This window comes from Hyaena hyaena, unplaced genomic scaffold (assembly GCF_003009895.1).
Source record: "Hyaena hyaena isolate Hyena2069 unplaced genomic scaffold, ASM300989v1 scaffold_305, whole genome shotgun sequence".
In the NCBI taxonomy this organism is placed as follows: domain Eukaryota; kingdom Metazoa; phylum Chordata; class Mammalia; order Carnivora; family Hyaenidae; genus Hyaena; species Hyaena hyaena.
Genome location: NW_024080938.1, coordinates 1,245,985 through 1,262,287, shown reverse-complemented (window position 1 = coordinate 1,262,287; position 16,303 = coordinate 1,245,985). Strand labels below are relative to the sequence as shown.

Sequence of the window (16,303 nt, the reverse complement as noted above, 5' to 3'; positions counted from 1 at the left end):
GATGGTCCCTATGTTGGTACCAAGAGTAACTTTCTAAAAGACTGTTTGAGGCTGTACCTCAATGCTATACCAAGTAAAAGTAGGTTTGCACCCTCTAGGGCTTTTTTCTGAAAGAGATCTTATAAATTTGCTCATTCTTGGAGAGATCCTCAGACTCTTTTCTGTCAGTCATACTATCTGTATCCAAGGGAAGTGTCAAAGAGAAAGATATATAAATATATAATATGTACATGTATGTATATATATGTATGTATATATATATACATATATATATATCCTTTCATTCTTATTGTGAAACTAGAGACATTTCTCAAACCTCCAGCAGTTCTCACATGGGCTGTGCAGCTTTATCAACTTTCCTAGAAGAAATGACCCCAAGAAACTGTATCCCTTCTAAGTCAGATCCTATTTTCAGTGAAGGGAATAGAACTTTTTAGCTAAAGATCTTTGGTGAATCCTTTGTAAAGGTTATTATTATTAAATTCCTACTAGAAAAGCAGAGATCTGATGATTCTTTCACTTCTGCATTGAGATTTTCTTGTATCGAGGATCTTGTATATGAAAATGTGCTCAAACGGAGTTGTGGTATCAGTGATAGCTAGCGTCTATTGAGAACTACTATGTTCTAAGTACTTTACACATATTTACTTATTTAATACTACAAGGTAGCACTGTTTGCCCCATTTTACAAAGGAGGCATGTGAAACACAGGTATGGAAACTATCCAACAAATGTTCTACTGGGCTGACGTGAGGGCATGGGGACTCAGCCCTGCCCGCAGCAGTCAAGCCAATGGTGCTGATAACTATGATCAACTCTTCAGTATAACATCAGACCCTTAGGAGCTATGCTGTGTGGACAAATCAATACTGTTACTATGTTTGGAAATGCTTTCTACGGCCCAGTTGCCATAGATATTGCTGTCTAGAGTCTTTGTGTAACCTACGTGTCCCTAGCCTTGCCTCACAGCACAAGGATTACATCAGTGCCACGTCAGTATGGCTCTCTGGGCCCAGCCGCAGGCCCAGAACCCCCCAGTGGCACCTCAGTGTCTCCTCTGCTTAGTTCTTGGAGCCCCTACCACATGCTCTAATATAACTGTCTTCATGTTCTGCTCCCTGTCCCCTCAGTGAAGCCCCTTTCCTTTGCCTCTGCTGACACAGTGAGAATGAGCCTCTGTTCTCAGTGGCTGTTGGCCATGAGCTCACAGTCCAGCCTGCACGGAGTTCTCAGGTGCTGGGGGATGAGGAAGGACTTCCCCACTTCACTGGCAAATAAATATTGCCCTTGGATCTCACAGCAGCACTGCCCACCTCCAACTCATTCGTGAACACTTCTGTAGTTTTCTGGCCCTAATGGCAGAACAGTAACCACCGCTCTGTCACATAGCTTTTGTCCACCAACCTCCCAGTGCCTGAACAAACCATGATTTTCTCCATCAAAACACAAAAGATCCCATGCTGGTCAGTCCATAAAGGCCCCAGAGGGACCCCAGCCAACTAGTCCTTTAAACAACTGTCCCCGAAGCCCAGCCTGAGTGTCACAGGAACATCCTGATGGAAACTAAGAGAGAAAGAGAGAGCAGTAGCAAGAGTATTAGTGTAGTACCAAACTGGTTACCATGTTTGGACCTAAATTTTTAAAAAAATCAACTCTCAAGTTCTGGGATTCTGTGTTCTGTATTTTTTTTCAGTTTCTGAGGTCCCATGATTTTTGTCTGAACTGGTATATATGCCATAAAAATATTAAGGAAGGAGACAGCTGTGCCCTCTCCTCTTCAATTGCTACAGCTGTTCTCCTGACAAGCTTATTCTTGAGTACAATAAAAATGATAATTGTAGCTATTATTAGTTTTCAGTTATAAAGATTTTTAACATCCAATCTATGGACTCAGAAACTTGGGGTTTTCTTTTCCACACAGGTATCACTTATACAGGATGGTTTTTGTCCCTTGATTTGCTGTAAACTGCTGACCTCAGCCCTTTGGACAATGTGTACTGCTCTGGGGATGGAGGGACATGTGTTTCCAACTTGCTACACTTTACTGCTTGGGGTGTCAGATTCCACTTCATGAAATAGCTGTGTTCCTGAACAGTTGGCTGTAAAGCAAACTCTGTTAGATAAATCATCGTTCCTCATTGATCTACATTTTAAAATTAAGAATCCTTTTTCTGAGGAAATAATTGGCCCCTAGACTAAATATAAATTATACTAAACACTCAATAAACCTTTTAAAATCATATACTTAAAGGAAGTCTGTTTTGTTAGAACACTAATAGTGATGATATTTTTTAAAGTCAGGAAATACAAATATTGCGCTAAGAACAGTTACCAGAAGTGGCACTGTCTTGGGAATCGAGCCACATGAAGATTCGGTGAACAATGTGGAACTCCTGACTTTTTTTTTTTTTTTTTTAACAGAACTCAACCCATCGTTCTGAGTCTATCAGTCAATTATTGTATTAATAATAAGTTGACAAATTTCAGATTATGTAAACTACTTTCTTAGGTGCCTTAAGAGCCAGAGATATCCAGGATTTGGTCCCTTTCAGGGTGTCATTTGTATTGGAAAATAAGACCAGTGCATACAGCATAAAACAGCCATTAGAAAATACTATTTTAGTTCCAGGAGCTGTGGACTGGACATCAAGAGACCTGGTGTGCTCTATTGCTAACCATACACGAATCCCTCTGTACTGCAGTTTCCCACATTAAGATATAAGGATGTAACAGTATCTCTAATTCCCAAACTTGGCTGTATGTGACAGTTTCCTAGTAAAATTAAGATTCCTCATTCCAGAATATTCTGATTTAATAGGTATGGATGGGATCTAGAAATCTATATTTAAACAACTATTCTAGGGAATTTTACTGAAATCAGACTATGTCCTAATATAGCAAGTATGGCATTATATAACCACTAATGTCTCTTTAAGCACTTGAGTTTAATTCTCTCATGGTTTTAAAGCCTAGAAGAGCTCTCTGTGCAATGAGAGTGCAGGACATCCACAGGCCCTGACAGGAGACAGATGGGACTCTGGGAGTTTTTGACATAACAAAGTAGCCCAAACTAGATGGCTTAAATAACACAAATGTGTTGTCTCACAGTTCTGAAATCCAGAAGTCCAAAATCAAGGTGTCAGATGTTCTCTGTAACTTGCACGTGTTCTCTCTAGCTATAGGGGAAAATCTTACTGTGTCTGTCCTGGCTTCTGTGGTAGGACAACAATGCTTGGCTTTCCTTGGCCTGTAGAGGCATCACTATGATCACATGGCTGTCTTTTCCCCATGTCTTCACATGGTCTTGACTCTGTGCCTATTTCCAAATTTATCCTATCTATGAGGATACCAGACACTCTGGATTAGGGCCCACGCTAATTCCTTACTTTAATTTGATTACCTTTATAAAGACTCTATTTCCAAATAGGGCATAATCTGCTGGTAGGGACAGGATGGTAAAGGGGACCCATTTCAAGACCCCAATTCAACCCATAATGGAGTTCTCATGGACGAATTAGAATTTGAAAGCGAGATGGTGTCTGCTTCAATGACAGAAATAATATAGCTCTCTGAGTGACAGATGCAATCTGTGCGAAAGGAATGAAGATATTTGTCCAAGATGAAAAATAGCATGGCCTGGCTTGAAAGCTGTGACAGCAGTGGCAGAGACAACAGTGGTGACAGTACTAACACCTGCAAAAATGCCTCACGTGCCTTTCAGTGTGCCAGCTGCATTGTGCGTGCATTCCATCTTCAAAGTACCTCTCGGGGTCTGTGACATCAGTCTAACTGAGTTATAGAAAGGAAGCAATGGTGGCACAGGGGAGTAGGGTAAGTTAACTCTTCAGGAAACGTAAAGAAGAACGTTGGGTTTATCTGTTGCCAGACTTTTGCTGTTTATCACAATGACTTGTTTGTTGCCTTCCTCACAGCACAGATGCGAGATGAGCCACGAGGCATAGATTGCGGCTACTTTATGAAGGGTTTTGATAAGGCAGTAGAGTTTGTGTTTGATGTTACAGAAAACAGGGAGCATTTTTGGTGTCTGAAGAGGTGTGACATGATAGAGGGAGTATTTTAGGAAGATGACTATGTCACTCCCACCGAGGGATGTGGTTTTTTTGTTTTTTTGTTTTTTTGGGTTTTTTTTTGGAAAGGAAAGACTTACAAATAAGAAGCTATTGACCATGAAGGGTTTCTTTTCATAGAGTTTTATCAAGTGATTTGCCCCTTTCTCATCCGTAGTCCTTAACTAAGAATTTCCTTTAGCACTTTAAATGCACTTGTAAGTATGTTCTACTTATCTGCTTCCCCCGCCCCCATATTCTTTGTAAGTTCCTCATATGAGTGATAAAGCATTGATCATTTACAGCCAGAGCACAAATGTTAAAAAGAAAACTCCTTGGGGACGCCTGGGTGGCTTAGTCGGTTGAGCGTCCGACTTTCACTTAGGTCATGACCTCGCGGTTCATGGGTTCGAGCCCCGCGTCGGGCTCTGTGCTGACTGCCAGCTCAGAGCCTGGAGCCTGTTTCGGAGTCTGTGTCTCCCTCTCTCTCTGACCTTCCCCTGCTCTCGCTGTCTCTCTCTCTCTCTCCTAGAAATAAATAAATATATATATATATATATAAAGAAAACTCCTTGAGTCATTAACTCTATAAATTCAATCATCAACTCTGTAAACTTCAATTTAGGGCTTTTTGTTTATTTGATTCTTCCATTTGTTTTAAGCACGTATAAGAATTTCATTTCTGGTAGTTCAAAGTATAATTCATTATGTGTATACTGATCTTTTCCTCTCTGGTTTTGCTATGCATGCTTCAACTAGAAAAGGAAGTATGTTTAGGAGAAACAGGAAAATAATAACAGTGGAAGCTAAAATGTATAAAGCATTGTACTATACAAATTACTTTTCATGTGCTTTGCCCAATTTTATCAGAAAGCATAAACGTAATAATTGGTGAGCAATGGAGTCATTGTGCTTTTTCTATAATTCTACATTCGGTCTGGAGAACATATGATAGTAAAATTAAGCCTCATTGCTTTTGCAGGATGACTTAAGTGTAAATCCCTTCTCTCTGTTAATAGAAATCTGGATCAATGGAGAACATACGGCTTCCCCAAATCTTAAGCTATCCAACTTCCTTCTCTACACAAGATTGCCTGATACTCATGTACAAAATTACACATACGCTAGTACACACGTTCCCCACAGAAACCTTGATGATTTCTTGATTATAACTACTCCAATATTTATGTTCTTGCATTTGAATCTGTCATCTTCCTGACCTGCTTCTCCATTTGGATGTCCATATAACGAGCTCATCCAAGCTTGCTCCTTGTAAATCTTACTGTGGTCACAGAAGAACATATTTAGATGGTAAAATTAAAAATGATGTGTGGTGTCTAGTTGGAGCGAAGAACAAGAGATTAAGAGACCCCTGTGTCATTTTGTTTCCTTGCTTTGGTGGTGTAGTACACAGGCTCCCGGGAGATGTGAGGTCCTACCAATCACTTCTCCGACACTGGAGCTCAATCCGGAAACAGCTGCCCAGAGCTAATTTATTTCCTAATGCTACGGCACTGTTAATTTATAAATTACATTGGTAATTCGAGCTATTATTAATTTCAGATGGTGTAGGGCAAGCCTAATTAAAATCTGACACCAATTGCCACACATATGTACCAAGGACTACCATTTAAAATTAATGGGAATATTAAGTGTGACACTGGTCTCTGAGATGCTTTACACAGTAATTATAGCATTCTAGCTGGAAAAGATCTGACAAATGTAGGCTTGAGGTTGGTAGAAGATAAACAAAGACAACATAAAAGGAATCACAACTTTTTCGTTTAAACCTTTTCTTCCTGTTTGCTACACTCTTCCTCAAATCAAGGTTACTACATTTCCCCCTCAAGATGGCTAAAAGGACAATAGTTCAGTCAGTTAAGCATCCAACTCTTTGTTTCAGCTCAGGCCATGATCTCACAGTTCATGATTTCTAGCCCCACGTCAGGCTCTGTGGTGACAGTGTGGAGCCTCCTTTGGATTTTGTCTCTCCCTCTCTCTCTTTCTCTCCCCTGCTCATGCTTTCTTTCTCTCAAAATAAATAAATAAACTTAAAATACGGCTACCGTTGATAATAATAAGTTTCTTACTAGTTGGAACTGTGAGTCTCTATGGGTTAATTTTTTTTTTTTATTCTTCTTAGTCCATTTTTATTTATTTATTTTTTGGAGTATCGCTTTATTTTTATTTTTATTTTTTTCGTTTTTATTTATTTATTTATTTATTTTTACCAATGGTTTATTGTCAAATTAGTTTCCACATAACACCCAGTGCTCATCCCCACAAGTGCCCTCCTCCATGCCCATCCCCCCCCCCCCCCCCCCTCCATCAGTCCTCAGTTTTTGTCAGCATTCAAGAGCCTCTCTCCCTTTCCCCCACCATTTCCCCCCTTCTTCTCCCCCTTGTTCCTCTGTCAAGTTCCTCCTAATCCTCCTATACGTGCAAACATATGATATTTGTCCTTCTCTGCCTGACTTATTTCGCTCAGCATAACACCCTCAAGGTCCATCCATGTTGCTACACATGGCCAGATTTCATTGTTTCTCATTGCCATGGAGTATTCCATGGTATAGATAAACCACATCTTCTTGATCCATTCGTCCGTTGATGGACACTTGGGCTCTTTCCATGTTTTAGCTATTGTGGAGAGTGCTGCTATGAACATTGGGGTACATGTGCTCCTATGCATCAGCACTCCTGTATCCCTTGGGTAAATTCCTAGCAGTGCTATTGCTTGGTCATAGGGGAGTTCTATTGTTAGTTTCCTGAGGAACCTCCACACTGTTTTCCAGAGGGGCTGTGCCAGTTTACATTCTCACCAACAGTGTAAGAGGGTGCCCGTTTCTCCACATCCTTGCCAGCATCTAGAGTTCTCTGATTTGCTCATTTTAGCCACTCTGACGGGCCTGAGGTGGTATCTCAGTGTGGTTTTGATTTGTATTTCCCTGATGAGGAGGGATGCTGAGCATCGTTTCATGTGTCTGTTGGCCATCTGGATGTCCTCTTTGGAGAAGTGTCTGTTCATGTCTTCTGCCCATTTCTTCACTGGGTTGTTTGTTTTTCGGGCGTGGAGTTTGGTGAGTTCCTTATAGATTCTGGATACTAACCCTTTATCTGATATGTCATTGGCAACTATCGTTTCCCATTCCGTTGGTTGCCTATTAGTTTTGTGGGTTGTTTCCTTGGCTGTGCAGAAGCTTTTAATCTTGATGAGGTCCCAATCATTTATTTTTGCTCTTGATTCCCTTGCTTTTGGGGATATGTCAAGTAAGAAGTTGCTGCGGTGGAGGTCAAGGAGGTTGTTTCCTGCTTTCTCCTCTAGGGTGTTGATAGTTTCCTGTCTCACATTCAGGTCCTTTATCCATTTTGAGTTTATTTTTGTGCATGGTGTGAGAAAATGATCTAGTTTCATTCTTCTGCATGTTGCTGTCCAGTTCTCCCAACACCATCTGTTAAAAAGGCTGTCTTTTTTCCATTGGATATTCTTTCCTGCTTTGTCAAAGATTAGTTGGCTGTATACTTTTGGGTCCACTTCTGAGTTCTCAATCTATGGGTTAATATTGATTGTCCTCTCCATATCCTGGACTTCTTGGTGCTGTGTTTCACTTATTAATGTGTTCCTGGTTCTTCTTGTAAATTAATAACACTTGGTTGCTTGCTATAATGTATATAGACTGTTCTTTTGCTCTCTAGTAGGGAGTAGAGGCAAGAGATTTTCTATACATACTGAGTTTCTACACATATGGCATGAAGTATGCACTTGTACTTATCACTCGATGGTGACACAGATTTCTCATGACCAAGGAGTGGTGGCAGTGTTGGGCAGCTAGTGGCCCCTCTTTACAAGAAAGTCATTTTCTTATTGCTGTCATTGTTATTACTATTGTTATCTTGATAAAACAATGTCACAGAAAAATATAATAACTTACACAACACATGGATCATTCTTTGTATTATAGTAGTTTCTTACTATTGTCAGTTTTCATGCTTTGGATCAGCAGATCCATGTGGCATTATGGAGGGGTTTTATCACCTGGAGAGAAATATTCCTTTGTTTCCTTTCCACTGACATGGGCCACTCATGGTAAAATAGTTTCACTCCACCTGAATCTGTGCCTCCTGGTGGATTATATGTTTACTACCTAAAGCAACAGATGTGCAGCATGTAAGACTTTTCAGAGTGCTTTCATGTGTATATATATATGTATGTGTATATATATATAAGTGTATATATATATGTATATATATGTATGTGTATATATATGTATGTATATGTGTATATATATGTATATATATATTTTTTTCATGGTACTCTAAACAATCCTGTGAGGTAATAAGACTGTGTGTATAACATTCCTGGAAAATGTCTAGTTTGACAGGGACAATCTCAACTTATGCTTATTCCCCTATAGCAACTATTAATAGCACCCCTTTTACTCTTAAAAGTATCCCAGTTTACATGATAAAACATATCATTATGCTAATTATCTTTACTTAACATAGAAGGCAAGACAATGCTGGGATGTAAGCAGTTCCTTTTTTTTCTCCATTGTCTTTCCACATGTAGGCTGATATTCAAGGTGACTATGGGAGAGAACTGTGAAATTGGTCTTCTAGGCTTTAGCCTTATGATCATTCCATTAGCCAGTGTTCATGGCTAATGCTTAAGTAGGAAGTCAATAGGTAAAGGGTCGGTATTGGTATTTATAATTTTTCGATAGAGAAACTGAGTCTCAAGGTGGTGACAGGTCAGGGTAAGATTGCAGCCATGTCTTCTTGGTCTTGACTTTCTTCCATATTTGTGGTGAGAACACGAGGTCCTTGTTGTTAGTTTGTCTTTAGAATCTTCTACACAAGAGCTCTATAAGGTTCAAGTTTAGAAAACTGATCTTTGCTGATCTTATTGAATGTCTAAATTTCAAAACAGGAGTTTAAATTCATTTTATTAGTGTCTCCACTGTCTTTTGTGGTGCGTGTGTGTGTGTGTGCATGTGTGTAACTTCTAGTGTGGTATTTCTGATTGACTCATGGCCTGTGATGCAATGTTCAGCTCTACACTTCACAGTTCAGCCTCAATGATATCTTGAAATCAGAAAGAGTTAATATTCACCTGGGATGCCTAACTCAAATCCCAGAGCCCCACTGCTTGATAAGATTCGGGGAGTGTAAATGTCAGAATTATTAATCACTTATCGAGGACCAGTAATTCTCTAGGCTTGGTGTTTAGTCTAGGTAGGAACACAAACATTTCAGCTGGTCCACTGGGGAACTGAAGAGAAGTTGAAGAGAGAAGCAGTAGAAGGGAGGCGAGTTCGGGAGAGAGAATAGGCATCGTTTCCAAGAATATGAACTTGAAATTGGCACAATTCTCCGCAGACATAACCATTTTATACTTTGTTTTATAAGTTTATACCTTTGGTGTTGTTTTTTTTTTCCTTACCACACCCTCTCCTGCAGCTGTGGGCTTTGTGAGTGAAGATGAATACCTGGAAATCCAGGGCATCACACGGGAGCAGTCGGGGGACTATGAGTGCAGTGCCTCCAATGATGTGGCTGCACCAGTGGTCCGGAGAGTCAAGGTCACCGTGAACTGTAAGTGGTCTCAGGAACCTTCACCCTGCATGTGCGTGAGCCTGGCCACTGGCATGGCCACAACAAAGAGCTGGATCACAGATCTAGCTGCTGACTCCTGATGGGAAATAATGCCATATCATTGTCCATTCCTGCTTTTAGGAGAAACTATTCAAAATTCTAGTTTTTAAAAAAATTGTAGCTGAAAGTAATTTAATATAATCCCAAACATAACTTGTATTCTTGTAAGACCATCAAGTGGATTTCAGTGCAAAATGGATAGAAATATATCTTTGAATACCAATTTTTCCCATACCTCACTCCTAATATTCCCACGCTCCTCACTCTCTAGACAGCCATCTCTATAGTGGGGAGCAAACCTGTGTATATGAAGGAAATTTATGATATATTTATGGTACATTTACATGGCCTCATACTTTTGTGCTTTATATATGTTGATGTACAACGTACACTTTCATAATTTAAACATAGATACACATAGCAGAGGGTACACCTCAAAACCTCTTTTGACTAGTAGAGGTACAGAATCCAAAACTTTTGAGGGCCACTGCCACCCAGATTCTATCTGACATTGACCCTACTCGACTTCGCCACCTCTCTCCCACCATCTCCTCTCTTGATTCCTCATAGTTTACATTGACTGAGTTCTCTAAGATATTTTGAAAGCTTTCTCTCCTCATTTTAAGAAGTCTTATAACGGTATAGAACCCGAGAACTAAACCAACAGGCAAGAAACCTTTCCTTTCCAAGATCTGGGTGGAATGGAAGTGCAGGGAGTGTATTGTGCCTTGGTGACTACTCATTCTTTAATATTTTGCTTTCTCTTACAATTTCAACCTAACTGATACACAGCACTTTAAGAAGCAAGGAAACAGGTATAATAATGCTCCCATTTTTATACCAAAATTTGCACCATCAATTTTTAAAGGGACTTAAAATGACTTGCAGTTCATAAAAATTAACCTGAAGAGTAAGGGGATGTGAGCAAAGGCAAAATCAATTTAGGAAAATAAAGGGTACATCAGTAAAGAAATTATATACCACAAGGTGGGTAGATGCAGGTGCAGAATTTGGCTTTGAGTTGTGAAATCAAAGAGGGGAAACATAATCTGCTTTAAGGTTTATGTCCATAAGATGAAAGCAAACCAGTTGCCTGGGAGAAACACTGCTTCTCCTGGGACTGAGACCCAAGAGAAATTTCTCTTTAGTGTCTCCACAAATAGATCACTTTGAGATATAGTCAACAACATCACACACGATATTTCTGCAATAAATAGAATGCCAAGTTTATTATGCCTGTTTTTCATAATGCACTTCAATGCAAACTGTTGGAATTGCCAAGGGTAGTTAGGTAAAGACTTCAAATGAACACAGGCCAAGTTTATAGGTCTAGTTTGGTCTGGCTTGATTCAGGGATCCATTTTAGAATACCTGGAAGAATGACTGATCTGTCTACCCTTCAGGCATTTCTCCATGAATATTATTTCTTGCAACTGAGCTTTTGATGGGAATTGAATATTTCAAGGTTATATACTCTGGCAAGAACCCGGTGTGCAGAAATTCTATAAGGCTGATTAAAGGAGTGTAGGGTTGATGGGCTCCCATTCTCCTATGAAAGTTAAAAAGTTTAAACAGGATATATGCCTGAATACCTGGGCATTCCACCTCTGCACAGAGGAAAGAAGAAGCAATACATGCTAGGAAGACACGCTTTTCCTTAGCAAGGCATTGAGTGGTTTCACTCTTGGGCTCAATTTGTGTATCAATTTGTCAGCTCAAGCAAGCAGAGGTAGAGCAAGGAAGAGAAAACAAAGTCAGTGAATGAGGCGGTCTGCCTCATTTTAGGATGCATGGTAGAATGCTCTTGGATGTCTTCTCTCTGCAGATCCGCCGTACATTTCAGAAGCTAAGGGGACAGGTGTCCCTGTGGGACAGAAGGGGACACTTCAGTGTGAGGCCTCAGCTGTTCCTTCAGCAGAATTCCAGTGGTACAAGGATGACAAACGGTAAGGACCTCCTCCCTCCCCTACCTGCCCCCAAGGGGACGAAGGTTTTTCCAGATTCCCGACTCCATATTGTTACAAATGAATCTCTGAAAAAACTTCTTCTAGTTCCAGCTAGCTATCAAGGGTGGGGGTGGTGAATATTCTGAATATTAAAGATTTTCAGCTAGGTTTTTTAATGTTTCCATACATTAGCACTCGCCAATCAACTGGCCTGAAAGAAACATTTTTTTAGGAAAGCAAAATCTCAAAGGCCACCAGAAGCCTTGCAAGGCCTGTGAATTTCTTCCTTTTTTTAAAAATAGGGCAAGAAAATAATGCGTTCTGCCTGAATCTATTTTTAACACATCCTCAGGCTTGCATTAAGAAGCCTGGAATGTTCACAGGGCTCTGGGAGTGGCCAAGAAGTTAGCAGGTCTCTTCCAGTTCAGTTCCAGACGCCATCCGTGCTGGGGTATAGATGAGTCCATGACCCGATTTAGCCCTCCCTTTGTGCCCAGGTTGTTCTTTCAAGGTAAAAGAAAAGAAAGGGGACCATTCCTTTCCCTCCCATTGTTGCAGCCATTGTTGTGATTTTTGCTGTGATTCAGTGAAGATTGTCATTGTGAGGAGTTATCAAATGGCAAGTTAGCACAGGGTTCAGCAGCTCAGAACAGCCAGGCAACGTGACAATTACTGTTATCAAAGAGCTATTTTAAGGTGGATGAACAACAAATAAATGTGCAAGAGCTGTCCATGAGCAAAACACTTTAATAAAAATTGGGGAGGGGATGATGCAAAAAAAGTCCAAGGTGTATATGGGGTGGAGAAGGAAGTCTTTACAGAGGCTGAAAAGCTGGGAAGGTAAACAGCAAAGACAGTAATTGTGAGAAGGAGAACACTGAGCAGTTCCAGGCCAGGGGTGACCCAGGTGTTGCCCATGCTAGTCGGCACATCTTTAGCGTTTCTTTAGGAGGTCAGTTAGACACCAAAAGCTCTCCAAGTCTCTGAAACACATCACATAGTCATAACGTTCATTGGGTCTTATCATAACCCTTCCACATGAGAAGCGGTGCTTTTCCATTTTTAAGGACAAAGCCTGACAGCTTCTTAGCAAGGTGTATCATATTCACCCAACCCATTTTATAGATGAAAGAACTGAGGCAGAAAGAGGAAAAACAAACACGTGAAGAGATAAGAAGAAATAGCTGGCTCCCCCGTTCTTCTAAAATACGGAATCAGGCACAAGGGAGTAGCATTTTCCCCAAAATAGCTTCGTTGCAAGCCCCTTCGTTTTCCCTAACCCTTTCTATATGAATGTTAGTATCAGAAAAAAAAAAAAAAAAAAAATACATGGAGCTGATTGGGTAGTTCCTGAACCTTCAGTTGTCCATATCTTGCCACAAACTAATCAGATGCATCTTTTTTAGATTCTTTATGGGAGAAAAATACAATAAAAAATGTAGGAGAGGGGCACCTGGGTGGCTCAGTCAGTTAAGAGTCCAAGATTTCAGTTCAGGTCATGATCTCATGGTTCGTGGCTTTGAGCCCTGCATTAGGCTCTGTGCTGACAGCTTGGAGTCTGGAGGCTGTTTCAGGTTCTGTTTCTGCCTCTCTCTCTTTCTGCCCCTTTCCCACTTGGGCTCTCTCAGAAATAAATAAACATTAAACAAAAACCATAGGGGAAAGCAAGATCTTATAATATATGGAGGAAAATAGAGCAGACCATAGGCAAAAATGGCCAATGGTGAGAAAAAAGGAAAAGAGAACCCTGCTTTGCACACTATGTCACAGGAGGTACTGCTTTCTATGCGTTATTGACCCAGGAGGAGAAAGGCCCATTATGTCATGAGAGGGACTTCAGAAAATCCTGGCTCAGGCAGCCTTGATTCCACTTCTGTCCAAGCTCTTCTCGTGGGGGCTCCTTTCTCCCCTTTAATTAATTCTGGTCAGTTTTCCATGGGCTCCTCATTTGTGTTTTTCTAATGTTGTCCTACTAAGTGGAGTTGTCTGTCATCCTGACACCCAGCTCAGCATGAACATCTCTGGGTCTGAGGTCCATGTCAATGCCAGTCCTTCCTGTACCACTAAGGCAACCTCCTCCAGTCGGGTCTCCCTGGGGAAACAACAGCTGTACCCTAGCTCCATTCCCAGTGACAGGAGTGGACTTCTGAGGCAAATTAAAGGAGTCTATATGATGGGGAAAGGCAGTCTTCTCAACAGTTAGAGGAGAAGTCTCTTTGTCCACATACTAGCACTACTCTAGTGCATGCAGCTGCATGTATCATCAGTGAAAGGGAGAGGAAACAGGATGCTGTAAATACTAAGAGCCACCCATCCATGTGGGCATGAGCCAGTGAAAAGCCTCAGGTTCACGAAAAGAAAAACAAAACCTGGGAGCAGTATGGATGGGGAAAAGTGTGACCACACAGAGAAAAGGCAAGTCTGTCATCCTAGAAGCTGCAAAGTGCTGCAAAGTACTGCTCTCCACCCCACCTTGCTTTTAGCGAAAGACATTTCAGAGCTGTCAAGCAGGAACCTGCTTCGGGTAAGTGTCTCTCCCCACTGCAGAGCTGAAATCTAATTCACAGCTTGGTTCTGATGTGAAGGCTTCCTCCCCAGCCCAGGAAGGGCGTCAAAATGGCAAATGGGATCAATACACTTGACGGGCTCTTCGAAAACCTCCCTGGGGGGGGCGGCTGTAGAGCCTTCTTTGGACAGCACCCCCTAGAGGATCAATATCTACATAACAAGCTGTAAATACAACAGTGGCGTCTGGCAGCACAGCCGGATGCCTCATTCTGTTCCTCCAGTGCTCACGTTTTAATGAAGTCCATGGACTCAGGCCAGTTCACTGCCCCTAGCTTATGAGGAAGACTCCCAAAGGAAAATCTACATAATGAAAAGCAAGCAAGTTCCTCCATGCAAACTGACTTCCTTGGAGACAGATGTGGCACGAGAACTGAAGTCAGAACCTAGCTTTCTCTTCTGATCATGGTTAGGGTGGTGGAGAGAATCGTCCTATGGAAACAGCACCCTCAGATGATGACAAAGCAGCTGTTCTCTATACCAAAAACACGCTGGGACCCGGGGACAGGCAGGAGTTCTCGATGTGATGTCTAACTCCACAGAAATGTCGTATATTGAATAACATTTTATAGTTTATGGAGCACTTTCTCATCATTGTCCTGCTGGGACTCCCTTCCTATTCTGCCTTGAATATTGTCTTTCTCAGTTTGATGACTCTGAAACCAGCCATTTGCCCCAATTCCTCTCCCCTGTGCCCGTTCCAATATGTGTCTACCCTGACACTTCTTCCTACACATCCTGCCCCAGCCAGGCCCGAACCTGTGTTCTCTGAGATCCCCCACTCAGGATTTCCCCCCGCTAGCATTTATCTGTCCCACAGCATAGACTCAGCTTCTGGGCAAGGAAGACAAATTTATTTCAGGGAAAGTAAAAGGTTGGCTTGTAGCCCATTCTCTGAAATAGGACATTCAAAAATTTTAAAAAGGAAGAGAGCTGGTCTTGTAATTTCCATGTAGATAATGCATTGGTAGTAGGAATTTTTGCCAACAGTGTCCTGAGATGGAGGATATGACCCCACCGACCCCTGCGAACTATTCCCCTTATCCTCACCGTCTGCCCAGTGGTTCTAGTAGGTGTATCTGTTTTCCCCACTAACTCTCTGTGGCCTTTCTTTAGTAGTAGTAATTCTCAATGGGAGCCCTTGTGACATATTGGACTGCCATCAAGGAGTGCTTGGGGAGACTGCCCAGTCGATAGGGTCATATTCTTAGGAATCCACAATCCTTCTCAGACTGAGTTGCTATAATACTCTGGGCAGAACACATCTCTCCAGCCCTTCCCATTACCCTGCTTGAAAATTATCCCTGATTCTTGTAACCAAAAATAAGGTATTATCTATAGAATGCCTCAAGCACATAAGAGAACATTTATTACCCAGGTGCTTGAAAACATGTTGTTTTTTTTCAAACTCCCCAGGTTCTTCTCTTTGAAAACTGAGGTTTTCATTTTTTTTTATTTTTTTTTAATTTTTATGGTTGCCATCATCATCATCTTCATTAACACCATCATCAACAGTTCACACTTTGAAGCACCTATCTAGTGAATGATACTGTCTGAATGTCTCAAGGCTGGCACATTAGAGTTGCTGAGGGTTCCTGCCTTCAGAGAACTTGGTGAATATCTGTGTAGTACCAAGAGAGTGTCCAGGCACATGCATAAAAATAGAGAAATACAATTATTCGCATCAGTGTGTGTTAACTTACATAGGTGAGTGGGGGGAAACAGTCCTCCTAATGTCAGAAAGGGGACAATAAGATCATTAATTCCAGAGTCTGTCTTTCTCCTATGAGAAAATATAACCATCTCCTTTTTTCTCCTTTTTTGTCTCTCTCGTTTGTCTCAGACTGGTTGAGGGAAAGAAGGGGGTCAAAGTGGAAAACAGACCTTTTCTCTCAAAACTCATCTTCTTCAATGTGTCTGAACATGACTATGGGAACTACACCTGTGTGGCCTCCAATAAGTTGGGCCATACCAATGCCAGCATCACACTATTTGGTAAGACCGAGCCCTGAGCTGGGCAGTGGGAGCAGGAAAGGGTCGCATGGCACAGGGGGAGTTGGAAGAAACAGCCGG

The 16,303-nt window shown here is 41.4% G+C and overlaps 1 protein-coding gene across 4 annotated transcripts in view; it reads left to right on the top strand.

Moving 5' to 3' along the window:
* The window catches only part of NTM (neurotrimin), a 406,021-nt gene that overhangs the window by 375,170 nt on the left and 14,548 nt on the right, over window positions 1-16,303 (top strand). For all 4 annotated transcript variants that reach the window (XM_039248224.1, XM_039248223.1, XM_039248222.1 and 1 more), the window contains exons 4-6: window positions 9,525-9,659; window positions 11,545-11,665; window positions 16,074-16,225. In XM_039248224.1, coding sequence (XP_039104155.1) covers window positions 9,525-9,659; window positions 11,545-11,665; window positions 16,074-16,225 — 408 coding nt within the window. The remainder of the gene's footprint in view (window positions 1-9,524; window positions 9,660-11,544; window positions 11,666-16,073; window positions 16,226-16,303) is intronic.